This window comes from Diachasmimorpha longicaudata, chromosome 6 (genome assembly GCF_034640455.1).
Source record: "Diachasmimorpha longicaudata isolate KC_UGA_2023 chromosome 6, iyDiaLong2, whole genome shotgun sequence".
Classification (NCBI taxonomy): domain Eukaryota; kingdom Metazoa; phylum Arthropoda; class Insecta; order Hymenoptera; family Braconidae; genus Diachasmimorpha; species Diachasmimorpha longicaudata.
This window is the reverse complement of record NC_087230.1, coordinates 10,288,053-10,301,378: the sequence shown is the minus strand read 5'-3', so window position 1 is coordinate 10,301,378 and position 13,326 is coordinate 10,288,053. Positions and strand designations below refer to the sequence as shown.

At 37.8% G+C, this 13,326-nt stretch overlaps 4 protein-coding genes across 4 annotated transcripts; 2 read left to right on the top strand and 2 right to left on the bottom strand.

Moving 5' to 3' along the window:
- Positions 1 to 12: 12 nt before the first annotated feature.
- On the top strand, positions 13 to 2,949 carry LOC135163856 (ufm1-specific protease 2). Its single transcript, XM_064123723.1, has 5 exons — positions 13 to 192; positions 530 to 1,442; positions 1,526 to 1,814; positions 1,970 to 2,223; positions 2,458 to 2,949. The coding sequence occupies exons 1-5, from the start codon at positions 154 to 156 to the stop codon at positions 2,667 to 2,669; spliced, it is 1,707 nt and encodes a 568-aa protein (XP_063979793.1). The 5' UTR covers positions 13 to 153; the 3' UTR covers positions 2,670 to 2,949.
- Positions 2,884 to 3,792, bottom strand: LOC135163913 (mitochondrial import inner membrane translocase subunit Tim8). Its single transcript, XM_064123817.1, has 3 exons — positions 3,659 to 3,792; positions 3,406 to 3,550; positions 2,884 to 3,265 (listed from the first exon to the last, which is right to left on the bottom strand). The coding sequence occupies exons 2-3, from the start codon at positions 3,532 to 3,534 to the stop codon at positions 3,092 to 3,094; spliced, it is 303 nt and encodes a 100-aa protein (XP_063979887.1). The 5' UTR covers positions 3,535 to 3,550; positions 3,659 to 3,792; the 3' UTR covers positions 2,884 to 3,091.
- Positions 3,793 to 3,795: 3 nt separating this feature from the next.
- Positions 3,796 to 5,747, top strand: LOC135163873 (exosome complex component RRP45). Its single transcript, XM_064123752.1, has 5 exons — positions 3,796 to 3,937; positions 4,082 to 4,617; positions 4,742 to 4,969; positions 5,046 to 5,416; positions 5,499 to 5,747. Exons 1-5 carry the CDS (start codon positions 3,872 to 3,874, stop codon positions 5,555 to 5,557), a joined length of 1,260 nt encoding a protein of 419 aa, XP_063979822.1. The 5' UTR covers positions 3,796 to 3,871; the 3' UTR covers positions 5,558 to 5,747.
- On the bottom strand, positions 5,436 to 8,420 carry LOC135163902 (histone deacetylase complex subunit SAP30 homolog). Its single transcript, XM_064123805.1, has 3 exons — positions 6,904 to 8,420; positions 6,301 to 6,528; positions 5,436 to 6,005 (listed from the first exon to the last, which is right to left on the bottom strand). Exons 1-3 carry the CDS (start codon positions 7,072 to 7,074, stop codon positions 5,877 to 5,879), a joined length of 528 nt encoding a protein of 175 aa, XP_063979875.1. The 5' UTR covers positions 7,075 to 8,420; the 3' UTR covers positions 5,436 to 5,876.
- Positions 8,421 to 13,326: the final 4,906 nt, after the last annotated feature.

The following is a 13,326-nucleotide window of genomic DNA, read 5'->3' as shown; positions in this document are numbered from 1 at the left end:
TAAAGCACTTCCGCTTGGACATCGCTGGCTAGACCATAACCTCAAATCCACTGCTTTTCCCATTTTCAAAATACATCCAGCCATATGGGGATTTTAGTTATTTTCTAATTATTTTTTTATGAGATATACAGCCCATAATCTCCAGGATTTATAATGACGCCAAAATTGAGAATTTCTTCCAGCGTCTTACAAGTAAGTTTTCTTTTTTCTTCCATCATTCTAAGGTTTGCATCAGTTGACTCCAGTGACAAGGTGAGCTGTCAAATTTTGAGTCAATCAAGTTCAATAATTGGATCAATTAATCCAACAACTTGTCTATCACACGAATAACACAAAAATTAATTCAAATTTAAAGTGAACATTCATAAACTCTTGAAAATCATGTCGTTCGCAAGAGCCGAGTTTTTTAAACACTATACTATATACCTAATTTAAGAAAAATCATTTCACATACTCTTATTTATTGTCCAACAATAATTAACATTAAAAGAAACAAAATGTCGACTGGTAATACGGAATTCTCCTGCAGAGACTGCAAGAGTTGACCTCCAAGAACACCGGAAGGCTCTTCGGTGTGATGTCAGAGAACTCTCTGACAGTGCTGAGTTTCGCTCTGAATCCCCTGGGAGACGATGACTGTTCAATTCTCCCAACGGCCTTGCAGTTGAACATGCCAGTGGAGATAGACCTCTGTGGTGTTCTCTTTATAGGTGACGCTTCAGAAAAAATTCCAGAGGCTTTCAAGGACATCGACATCACTGACAACCCTCTGTTGCTACGATATACTCTGGGTGCAGAGCTGGTCCAGCCGTTCGTCTACGTTCACCAAACATTGAAACCAGCCGGCGAACCAGAGGTGATCAACGAGTCCGACATCTGGGAGAGGTTTTTCTATCTTCGTCTGAGGACGAGCATTCCCATGGTCACCCAGAGATCAGAGATAGCCGATGCATTCCAATCCATGAGAAAGAATTTAGCCTCCGGATCCATGGGATTCCATTTCCCAGAGGTTGAAATGTACCTCCTGGGCAGCGACAGCGAATCCAAGATGTTTAGTATAAAAGATTTACCGAAGACTCCTAGGAGGAGCCTCCCGGGGACTATTGCAGCAATTGATGCGTCGATGCTTACAAGAATGACAAGTGAAAAATCAGAGGGTTCTTTGAAATATGCACCTGTCCTACAGCATGTCAAACGACACTTCCAGAGTCTTCAGTTCGACATCAATATCGATGCTCTCTCTGTTGTCGAGGGTAGTATCAGTGCCACGAGACTTTATTCAATTCTCGTTGAGTCTGTCTGTAGAAATTTGAGGCTCATCGAGAGGTCTTTCATGGAGGAGTTAGAGCAGGAGCAGGAGTTGAAGGTTCCGGAGATACTGCATTTTAAACCGAGGAATTGCATGCATCTGGTGACCATTGCTTGTCCCAAGGAATCACAAGGTTTCAATTCTCCCCATCTAAAGAATTTGTTTTCAATTCGGTCTCAAGGATTTGCTATTTAATTTAAATGTCTCGTTTTCCAGACGACTCAATGGCCTACAGGAATTATAGGAAAAATCTTCATAAAGCGCTGTCCTTCGACCTCTCGAAACCTCTATTTTGCAGAGGTAATGCCGTCAAGTTTTCCAGTGATTTAACCAGTAACGAACCGATTTTTAATCCTCACGAGGCCGTTCCAAGCCTTGGGAGTAATTTCTCCACTAGTTTAGTTAAGGGGCTCTATGCCTATCATCATTATCTGCAGGACAACTTCGATGACAGTGGGTGGGGATGTGCATACAGATCATTGCAGACAATTTTTTCGTGGTTCAGGTGATGAAATAATTTTGAAAAAAAAAATAATTTTTGAAAACAATTGGCCTCATTTATATGTTTTTAAATCCTTTATTAATTTACAAAATGTAAATTGAATCATTCCATGGCAAGCTTTTTGAATTTGTTAATAGTGAATGGTGAAAATGTTTTAGGCTCCAGGGATACACTGATCACCCAATTCCGTCTCACAAAGCCATTCAGAAGTGCTTGGTGGACATCGGTGATAAAACTCCTAATTTTATAGGATCCAAACAGTGGATCGGCTCTACGGAAGTGGGATTCGTTCTCGAGACTCAGCTCGGTATTTCAGTCCGAGTATTATGCGCTGCCACTGGGGAACAGATGGAGGATCAAGTGATGAGCCTCAAGGAACACTTCCAATGCCAGGGAACGCCAGTTATGATAGGTACTTTGGTTGTTCAATTTTTTTTTGTTGTAAAAAAAGCCAATATACTATAAAATTTCGATGGAAAATATAAAACTCAGATACTAAGTATAAAAAATTGAAAAATAAAACTGAAGAAACTTCAGAAGTAATCGCCAAAAGTAAAAGTCCAATTGATGGCTATTTCTCCTGTAGCAATCCTTTAATCACCAATTAATTTTCCCTTAATAAATTTGTTTCATTATTTTTCCCCAGGAGGTGGTGTACTGGCTCACACAATTATCGGAGTAGCTCACAACGAAGAAACTAATGAAATAAAGTTCTTAATTCTCGATCCTCATTACACAGGATCAGAGGATGTTAAGATTATTGTTAGTAAAGGCTGGTGTGGTTGGAAGGGACTAACTTTCTGGAAGAAAGATGCATTCTATAACATGTGTCTACCACAGAGGCCAGCGAGATACTAAAACCATTCGAATTTTTATTCATTAGAGATTGGAGAAAGTCGATTCATCAAAATTCATTTAGAGATATTCTGAAAGGGGTGTTTTTTGGGCACATTTACCAAAAATTCATTCATTCATTCAACTCATTACATTTTATCAATTGAGCACAGAATCATCCAGTATGGAAGTGATTTTTTTTTTGCCTTTGACGGTGCATATTATTATTCATTGGAAATGAAGTTTTATCCATAAATTATTTACTGTAGATAATACATTATTTAATAAACGTTTTCATGTTACACTTTTATCATTCTCTTTGATTACTCTGTCAATTAATTGATAATGAAATTGGCATCCAAACGATTGCTGTTTATTTTTTTCTTTGGAGCTAATGGTAAATAAAGCAAATATTTACTATAATTTTGGATTGTTCGGTTTGTTCATCACATTCCACCGGCGGATTTTTGTAATATCTGGGCAAATCTATTTGTGATGAGGAGGGAGACATCGATAAACCTGTCGACGCAGTTGTTTAAGCACGTCTCAGTCTTTGCGTCCAGTTTGGCTCCGGGTTTATCAACACATTTGTCCCAACAGAAATCATTGAATTCGTTAATCTGAAATGATTATGATTTCCAGAACGAACTTTTTTAATTGACAAAATATTTTCCATAAATTCATAAGGCATGAAAGCTAATGAATGACGTAATTACGTTTTATACTGTATCAATAAAATTTCCAATCCTTAAAGACGTACCTGAGCTGTTAGTTGTGCTTTTTGTTTCTCAATTGCTAAGAAATTTTCCAGCTCCGGATCGACTGAGCCTGGTTTCTGAGCCTTGGGAGCATCGTCAAAACTCGAGGACGAGCTGAAAAGGTCTGACATGCTTCACAATTTTTTTCTGAAAGCAAAATTTATCGATTACATTATTGCCAGTTATATGCCAATTTTACTAACATCTTAAAAATGTTTTCTAAGGTGTCGAAATGAATGATACATTATCACCTACCCCTTGTCAATTGCTCGTGAAATTTTCATCAGCTCCGTTGCACTACCGATTTTTTTGTTTTCAGTCACGTGCGGACATAACCTCACATTCGGCAACCTGTCCGGTGTTGATAGTAATAATTATACACTCCAGAGTTCAGCCTGGACCTTCAACCTCCAATTCCTAATTAGTATATTTTAGTAATTAAAATAGGGTGAGAATATTTTATCAAAGATGAGAGAAATTCCTTTGGCGAGATGTGAGAGGGAATTCATTAATAGTTCAGTGGAGCAGGAAATAGTGAGTAATAATTGAATTCAATTTAAGATGAATCGTCCTACAATTTCCATTGAGCAAATGACTTGTAACTTGTTTATTAACCTTAATTATTTAAGTCCTTAGGATAAAATATATTTTGCCTATTGTCTATTAATTTTATTCCAGAGACTGGATGGTAGACGAATATTCGAAGGTAGAAAGGTGAAATTGCACTTTGGAGGGACCTGGGGCAGGTGTCTAGCAGCCCTAGGCCAGACCCAAGTACTAGCAAATGTATCATGCGACGTTCAGCCTCCAAAAGTGTCCAGACCCAACGAGGGAATGGTGCACATAAATGTCGAATTAACACCTCTGGCAGCTCCTTATTTTGAAGCTGGAAGACAGTCAGAGACGGCGGTTCTTCTCACCAGGCAGTTGGAGAAATGCTTCAAGGATTCCAGGTGCCTTGACCTCGAGTCCCTCTGCATTGTGGCTGACAAGAAAGTGTGGAACCTCAGAGTGGATATAAATGTGATCAATCATGATGGCAATCTTGTGGATTGCGCTAGTATTGCTACCCTAGCTGCTCTGCTCCATTTCCACAGACCGGATGTCACTTCCACTGGAGATGAAGTCATTATCCACTCCTTCGCTGAAAAGGATCCTCTGCCTGTGACTCTATTCCATCAACCAATCTGTGTCTCATTTACAACGTTTGAGAAGTGGGTTTTTTCGTCGTTTATAAATTTTCCATATTCGATTTTCTATTTTGATTTTTGAATTTTAATTTACCAAATAAATTTCATATTTTCTATCATCTATTTTTTAAAAATCTTATACTCTCAGTGGAACGACTGTAATGGATCCTTCATATCTAGAGGAAAGACTGGGGGTGACTCAGCTGACCATGGGCTTGAACGCCTACAGAGAACTCTGTTGTCTGCATTTCGATCACACATCAATCAGCAGAATATCCACTGATGTACTGTCTCTCGCAATGAAAGATGCTGTCAATTATGCCACTAATTTGGTGAGACAAATTAAGGAAACGGTCAAGATAGACGTCGAATCCAGGTAGAAGTCATGAAACGAATCCATCAAAAAAAAAATGCATTCAAATAAATGCTTGTCACATTTAAAATATTCCCAGGTACAAAAAAGAAGCAGCCAAGGCTTTTAGGTTCAAAGACGCTATTACAGTCGACAAAATCACCTCAATGATGACCGAGAGGATCCACATACGACTCTCCAAATGGCAATCGACAAACAATGATGCTAAAGAGGAACTCGAAGATCCTTTGGACGGCGAGATGAAGGACGAGCAGGCCATTAACATTGCCGGAGTGGGTAAGGGGTCAGCAGAATTGATAACAAATAGTAATTTAGCTGTTGGAGAAGGAGGGAAGAACACATGGGATTCCTCAGACACTGAAGCCATGGAGGATGACGATGATGATGATTCTGGAGAAATTGAGCTCATAAAAGTCCAGAAACCGGAGAAAAAGGTTTTGGATAACATAGGTAATCAATGGTTTTACAATTTTTCGTAAAAAGATTTATTCAATTATTCTCAAATAAATTTTCTTATTTTTCATTCATCTAGAACTGAGTGACAGTGAAGAGGAGACCACGTGCACAGTCTCAACGAGTGATTTACGCTGATGGAAAAATATCAAAAGAAGAGTAAAGAAAGAGTGTCCAATAAATACAGAAAAAATTTCTGGTAAATCTTGAAATAATGTATGAAATTATTTTCCATCAATTTTATAATTAATTCTTATAAAATATACTGCCGTCTATCAACAATTTAAAAAATTCTTTCAAATAAATTCACAATTATTTTTTTGTATAATCATTCATACATGATTCAGTTTTCATCTCCCCGAGGAAGAAGAAAAAATTATCGTTAAAATTATAATAAAAATCTTAATAATTATGTTATTGATGGGGATGAATTTAATTGTAACACTGAGAGTATTGGTTACGTTGCGTCATTATTGAGGCCATTTTTCTGGTCGAGTTTGTTGGCATTTGTTTTGACAGTGTAGAAGAAAATACTCAGGGCCTCTTTCTCAGCAACGGGAATTGTTTTGAAGTGTTTCATTAGTGTCTGGAAAATTGAAAAAAAAAAAAACAATCAAAAGATTACTAAAAGTGTTGGGAAGACTAGAATTTCCAAAATAGAGGTTCACATCAATTTTTTCATATGTTACAAGTAGTGAATTTTCAATAAAATTGATTTCAAAATTGTATTTCGAAGGCCCTCATTGATCAGATAGAAATGTTAAGAATTCTTGGAAACTGCTAGAATATTGAAAAAGATATATATATTTTTTTAATGATAAAAATAACTCATCAAGCATGTTGGAGATGCTTGAAAAAAATTGTTGTAACGCTTTGCTTACATCAGCTAATTGTGCTTTATTGAGGCCAGGTCTCGTGGAGACCTTAAAATGTTTCTTATATCTCCTGAGGGTTCCAACTTGAAGCTGAAATAGATCCACTTCGGGCAGATCGTTGTCTGTTTCACCGGAATCCTCCTCGGAGTCTTTCCGTCTTCTCTGCTGTTGTTGTTTTGATCTAGCGCACTGAATCATTTGTTTATGGTAATCACAGATATAGGTATGACGTACCTGAAAGATAAATTCATAGCAATAGTTTATTCAGTTCGTTAATTTGTTTAATTCTGGATTGTTGAATCGTTAATAAGTGAATCAATTGAATTGATGATAAGGTACATTTGCTTGTGGAAAAATAATTATAAATAGCTATAAATAATTGCAATAATCATTAAACAATAATTTTAAAAAGTCATTTTTCGACTGTAGAAATGAACATCTGCACATTATTGCTGAATAAGTTGAATCACGCCAAATAATGCCCATAATAAAAAAAATGGTTAAATAATAAATTACTTCCCCTAAAACTCCAATGAACTTTCAAACTTCCCTAGTTTATCAAATGAAATGGAAATTCTAAATTACTCAATAAAAATAATAATGACATACCCCAGGATCCGTGTTTAATTTAAGACGTCTCTGAGTCACTGTTTTTGAAATTCTTTTACTGTACGATGCATTTCCAGCTGCCCTTGTGCACCTCTCACCGTCATCAACTAGACAGCATATCTGATCAGCTGCACCACGAGAGTCTTCCTCACCCGTACTAAACCCATTCATCGTAACTCTAACACTTGCAATCGTCGGGAAATTCTCTTTAGTCCAAAACTCAATTGATCACTAGTGGCCCTGAGTACTCCCAAATTGTTAACAACAACACCAATAAAAAAAAAACAAAAACAAAACAAAAATAGGTTCAATTTTTTTTTGGAGGAGATTGAACTCAGATATCAACCAAGTATTTTCGTGGTTCCTTCGCCGTATCACTGGTTTGTTTGTGAATGATCATGATAGTATTACATTCACAAAACTCTAGTTAATTTTCTAAAGCTTTCTTTTCACCTTCTGCTCCGAAATGAGGAATGGACAAGAAATCAGCCGGTACACGTCCTCCAATGTTTTCCCACTATTTTCAATGTATTCTGGGACACAAGAGAGTGAAAAAATAACGGGAGAACATCAACGTTCTCTCCCCAGAGTCACAATTTTTGACAGGAAAAATATTTACAACTCGAAAATTGACACTTTTGATAGGAATTTTTCCTTATATATTTTCAATGAGCCCAATTTGCGAGCCGCACGACTTTGTGACGAAACCCCAACTGGCTCCTCATTCCTTTTCAATGTAAAATAAAAGGAAAAAAAATATATATATATATGTATGATACAATACACTTTGGTGCACGATGCCGTGACACGGTTATATACATTTATTGTTGCTCAGTGAAAATTCCGGCATGGATAAGCTTTCCGTATGTTATGTCGGCGTTTTCAGGATCGACAACACTGAAAAATTAAAATGCACTTCCTTCTTTTCCATTGGCTAAGCCAATAGGAACGAGTTTTAGATGTTGTAAAGCATTTAAAAAGTTTAAATAGGTGTTTTAGTCTTAATTTAATGACAGTTCCGTTGGAGAAATGAATTAAAAAATTAAAAAATAATATTTAATAGAATCGGAGGAGCGCTTCAAGGACAATATTATAGTACTGTATTAAAACACAAAAAACAAAATCCATTGCTAGAGTGAATGAATGATTCTGTATAGAAATTTTCGAAATGTCCTTATGAATAAATTGGGGATGGTGGTAGAATTTTTCCTGCTGGATTTTTACAGGATTGTCTTTGCAAGAGACATTCCTGATGAAATATCTGGAAAAACCGCGCAGCCAGCTGATTGGTTCTCCCGGATGACAGGGAGTCAGTGCAGTGTCGCCCCCATCCCACTCACTTGCCACTAACCTTGTACCAGTTTTGCAGAAAAATCATTCCACTCCGTGGGCCCATCGTCTATGAAAAAGCTTGCTTATTAAAGTTGCCCATTAGTTGATTCGAGAGAAAAAATAAAAGAATGATGGGAGAAACAAATAAATTCCCGCGCAATTATTGTCAACGCACTGTAGCACTGTTTGTCGCGTGGTGGGGGCACTGCAATCGTAAATCCCCTAGTGCTCGATATACCCCCAGAAAGTACAGGAAAAAGAAACTGTAGGTTGAAAATGGTAAAAGGTTGTCTCTGATTGGTTTACTTTTTGCGGCTTATCTGAAATAAACCAATGGGCATAGAACATTTCTGTGTGGTATACGACGTATGCCGCATAAGTGGCGTGGGGCCCTGCGTTATTCGAAGCCCGAGAGAATCCTTTTAGCTGTAGAGCCAACTGTCCAGGTAAGGGGAAAAACGTATTAAAAAATCCAAATATTTAATCTAAACTTAGTAAAATACATATTGTGCATAAATAATCGATAAATGACACAACGACAGTAAAAAAACAATGACTCCCAATGGCTCGATAAATGGAGTTTATTTCGAGTTACTCAATAACGTGTTTCGTGAGTGCTACAATGAAAATAATATGTGAATTATGATTTCGTACATGGAATTTTTCCATTAATCACGGTGCAACAAGACAAATCAATTGGTTAATAAATCGACCATTAATTATTCCCGTGAAAATGGGTGTAACGGGCTCTTGTCGTTGATCCAACAACCAGCGTATTTATTTTTCATCGTGTCGAGAGTGAAGAAAAAAAAAGAACGGCAAGCAAATGGCCACCAGTATCACAATAATATTCCATTAGATGCAGATGTAACGAGGTAAAACGGCTCTTCTTCGGTAAACAGTGGGTGTTAATGAAGCCAGTGATTATTCATTTCATCTCTTTAATCGTCATCAGCCCCAAATAGAGCGGTGAAAATTTTTTTCACCCTGACAAAATGTCGTTTGAGGCGTCCATTCGGAGACGTCCATTACGTGCCTTATACCCAAGCAGTACACCAAAGGCGCTTTGCCCATTCCATCTACAGCCTACAGCCTTCTGCACTATGAGGGGGGCCAATTGCCCAGCCAAAAGGGGGGTTATATCGCCCATAACAATTGCCATTCTCAATCTTATTAACATTAAATTCAGCAACAATTGCAGCTGCTCGTGGCCCAAACAATCGCGTCATCATTTGTCAAATATGGAGGATAGCAATATTTTAACATTCGATCGCTCTATTTTTCTTTTTTTAATACCATTTATATACTTTATTTTCCTTTCCCGCCCGTTCCAAATTCACATGTCAAATGGTGCTGGTGTATATTTGCATAGGATTTCTTTTCTTTTTTTTTTTTAATTTTTTTTTCTCTCTTTTCAATTCATTCTGGGGACGAAAAACATTGATATTTGTTGAATTTTTTCTTCTTTGTTCCCGTGTGAGCAAGGGGGCGAGCGGGTGTGATGAGGGAATAAATGATGGCCGCGGGGTGCAGCGGGGGGCTCTGGCGGAGGGAGGGAAAGAGCAAGATGCTGACAAAATAAGTGCGTACGTTGGCTCTCTTGTGTGTTTACACGTAAGCGTCGCCTCGAATCTCCACTTTTGTGCGCCATTTTTGCCCTCGACTGTGTTTGTCAACTGTATCTGTCTCCCACTCTTCTCCAGTTTTTTTTTTCCTCAAGCATGGGAATTTTCGTAGTTGACAGTTGTCCATGTCTTCCAGCATCACACACAGTGGCACAGTTTTTCTGACCTCATCGCTTGCAAGAATTGTTTTCCCTCGGGAAATGGTTATTTAACGATTTTATTTCCCTCACTCGAAGTTGTATTTTTTCAAGGAAAATATAGAGGGCGGATTTTTTTTTTTTCGGGGCGTCGGTTTGGGGCGGGAGGGCGAGTATGGGGAAGGGATTGTGTGAGGGCTGACGGTGGGAAAAAAAAAAATATACAGAGGGGATAAAACGTGTGAGTGACTCTTTGGCGCGTCAAAAGGAGAGCATCGTACGACGTAACGCTTTTTTTTCGTTACAAACGAATTTATCGACTTTCTCGGTGAAGGTTTTTCATTTATTTGTGAGACGAGTGCCGTTTACTGGAATCTGAGGTATGGCATTCATTTTATTGGGCTTTTCATTGAATATCTGATTTTTTGGGCATCTCCCGGGGTTGGGAAGGGCCCCAGGGGCTGTTTTCGAACAATTCTCTGCTTACTGTTTGGGTTCACCATTCTTGGGAGCGGGGGGGGGGTAGTAGTAGTAGTAAAGATGGCCGCCGATGTAAACGACTGGTGCTCCGCGCGCCAAAAATTGAAAACCATGATTAATTAGAAAAAAAAAAAAATTTTTTTTTCTCGAGTGGTTGGTGAATATTTTGTGTCGTTGCGTCATTGTTTGTCGATTTATTGAGGCACAATATTTTTAAGACTAGTTTTAACAATTTACACTAGGGAATAAGTGTCTTTTTAAGAAGTTTCAAGGAGCTCTCGATGAAAGGTACAATATATTTAATGAGCGAACGATTAATTTGTTTAAACTGCCATGGAATTTATTTGGAAAGCGTTGTAAACTCACTTGGTGGTATCCACCATTTCAACTGTATTATTTATTTAAATTGAATAATTGAAGAGAAAGTTGGAGTTTTTCGTTCTCCACGAGTTTAAAACAAATGAAAGAATTTATCAATTTTATGAAGTCGTTAAATTAATACATTGTGACATGTGTAGTTGTCTTAACCACTTCACTTGCCACCTATTGCACACAACTTCTGAAACCTGGAATTTTCGATGAAAACATAATAATGCTGCGGTATGATGATTATTTTGTGTCTGAAGTAACGGCCGACGGAGGCCTTCTGTAAACGCTCTTGGTAATTATGCAGGTGCGTTCACATCCGGAATATGGTCTGGTGTCTGTTTCCCCCTTGGTTACTTGACGATCAATGTCAAGTTTACTATTCACCAGCGCGAGCTATTGTTTCAGTTGGAAAATCGACTTTTCAATAATCAAAATTCAATGAATCTCCGATGATTCTACGGTACACAAGGAATAATTTCAATGGGAATTTCACCTATTAAAATATATAGCATAATTGTTATATATATAGGATTCCCTTGCCATTGAAATGACCATTAAAATTTTGGAGGATGCATTATCAGAAAGCGTAAAATTATATGACGTGGATTCAAATAAATTCCGTCGTTATTATCTGTGTGAATAAGCCGAAAGAGATGAAAAATGAAACATAGCACATTGACGTAATGTTGCATTAGCGCAATCCTTCTCTTTCTCTCGCTCGGTTTTAACGTGAAAAACCCACACGAAAACATTTGAGAACGGAACAGTGAAGGCTTGTTGTGTGTACGATAGTCATACGAAAGCAGCCATCCATCTGGTTAGTTTCGTAAGAATGACCGAACTGGAACGCAACAAGCCCTCGGTGCTGAGGCCGTTCCATTCCAGTACTTGTTGGGGGGGGGGACGCATTTGCACTTTTATACCTCAAATTTTTAGCCAAAAAAATTAGGCTCTTTTATTGGGGGCCCTGAACAGGCCACAGGAAGAATAGAAATTTCTCAGGACTTTATTGATGGGATTTCTATTTTATGATCGTTCAACGTGATTTATTGGCTGCTTTAGGAGGGTATAAATTCTCGGGACGGAGGCCAGAGGATCCTTTTGGGATTAGTTAGCTTATTGTGAGGGGCTATTGAAGTTTCAACCGATTTCTTTTTCAAATATGTTTTTCCACTCAAAATTAGAAGATGGTATATTTTCATCTCATTGAATGCCGTCAGCCAATTATTGAATGTGAAATATTGTGTTTCATTGGGGAAGTATTGCGTTGTTTTGAAAATATTGCTATACCATTTTTTTTTTTTTTTAATATCATATGCTATCATATGCAATCGTGCAATCAAAAAAGAATTATATCCATTATATTTTTGGATGATAGAATTGCGTTGCGCAACTTTCGGATTTTCCCTCGGCGAGGAAAATAAGATGAATTTCTAATGGATATATATTCATTGTCAAAAAATTATACATATAGTTTTACAAAGAAAGAGAACCCGCTGAATTTCAGAGCACCTGTTAAAGCAATAGCCCTCAAGATCTAAACAAAAAGATGATCCGCTGTTCTCCCCTTGCCAAGCTGTTAATTTCTCACTGTTATAACCGGGCTATGTTTTTTATTTAAAAGCCCAAGTGAGCGAAGGTCCTGTATTTCGGTCAGATTCCAGGTATAGCAATAGGGATAGAATAGAATAAAAATACAAATAAACCGAAATTTCGAGTGTAATTACAGTGGGTAATACTGGACATCCCTACTGTTACCTACTCTTTTTCATAGGCTGGAGGGCACATCGAATCGCCAGGTCAGTTCTTCAGCCAGCCTTTATTTTATCCTTCAACCTTACTAGTAATCTTTAACAATTGACAACTCATTTTCGTTGTATAATATATAAATGAAAATTAATGACTTTAAATTGAATAGACGGAAAATACGTCAATCGAATTCATTTCTTTAATGTTCATTTTTAAAATCGACAAATTTACCGCGGAAAATATCTCGAGGGGTGTTTGAGCTGGAGGGCTGCGGAGGGGAACGGTGGGGGACGAGGGGTTATAGGGGAGGGTGGTACAAACTCAATATCGCGCAAAAGCCGGCTGCACACAGCAGACATAAATTGCAGCGTGGCAACGACCCTTTTCTTTAGCCCACCCCGGGGTTATAAATTACATTATTCCACGCCGTATGGTGCCCCCTGTATTTTCATGCCACCTTTTTTTCAAACATGGAAAAATGAGCAGTTGACTTTTCTAAAATGAAATGGCGCAGATAAACGCTTTATTAAACATCACGTGTTCTAAAAAAATACAATTCGTGGTAAAAAATTGGAAAGATTTTTACTTTTTAATCGTCGTTAAATGTTTCGTGCGATTTCGGTGCGGAATCGAACTCCACTTCCGGTAAAAGAATCATGCGTTATTGTGCGACAGTTTTTAACCGACTGTTACGCCACATGGTGTTAGAAAATGTGTAAAAAAAAAAACAA

Coding starts and splice junctions, on each gene's coding strand:
- LOC135163856 (XM_064123723.1), top strand. CDS start 154: ATGACGCCAAAATTGAGAATTTCTTCCAGCGTCTTACAA. Junction 193..529: donor TTTCTTCCAGCGTCTTACAA/GTAAGTTTTCTT, acceptor ATTCTCCTGCAG/AGACTGCAAGAGTTGACCTC. Junction 1,815..1,969: donor ACAATTTTTTCGTGGTTCAG/GTGATGAAATAA, acceptor AAAATGTTTTAG/GCTCCAGGGATACACTGATC.
- LOC135163913 (XM_064123817.1), bottom strand. CDS start 3,534: ATGTCAGACCTTTTCAGCTCGTCCTCGAGTTTTGACGATGCTCCCAAG. Junction 3,266..3,405: donor AAGCACAACTAACAGCTCAG/GTACGTCTTTAA, acceptor TAATCATTTCAG/ATTAACGAATTCAATGATTT.
- LOC135163873 (XM_064123752.1), top strand. CDS start 3,872: ATGAGAGAAATTCCTTTGGCGAGATGTGAGAGGGAATTCATTAATAGT. Junction 3,938..4,081: donor GTTCAGTGGAGCAGGAAATA/GTGAGTAATAAT, acceptor ATTTTATTCCAG/AGACTGGATGGTAGACGAAT. Junction 4,970..5,045: donor AAGATAGACGTCGAATCCAG/GTAGAAGTCATG, acceptor AAATATTCCCAG/GTACAAAAAAGAAGCAGCCA.
- LOC135163902 (XM_064123805.1), bottom strand. CDS start 7,074: ATGAATGGGTTTAGTACGGGTGAGGAAGACTCTCGTGGTGCAGCTGAT. Junction 6,529..6,903: donor AATTAAACACGGATCCTGGG/GTATGTCATTAT, acceptor TTTATCTTTCAG/GTACGTCATACCTATATCTG. Junction 6,006..6,300: donor ATAAAGCACAATTAGCTGAT/GTAAGCAAAGCG, acceptor TCAATTTTCCAG/ACACTAATGAAACACTTCAA.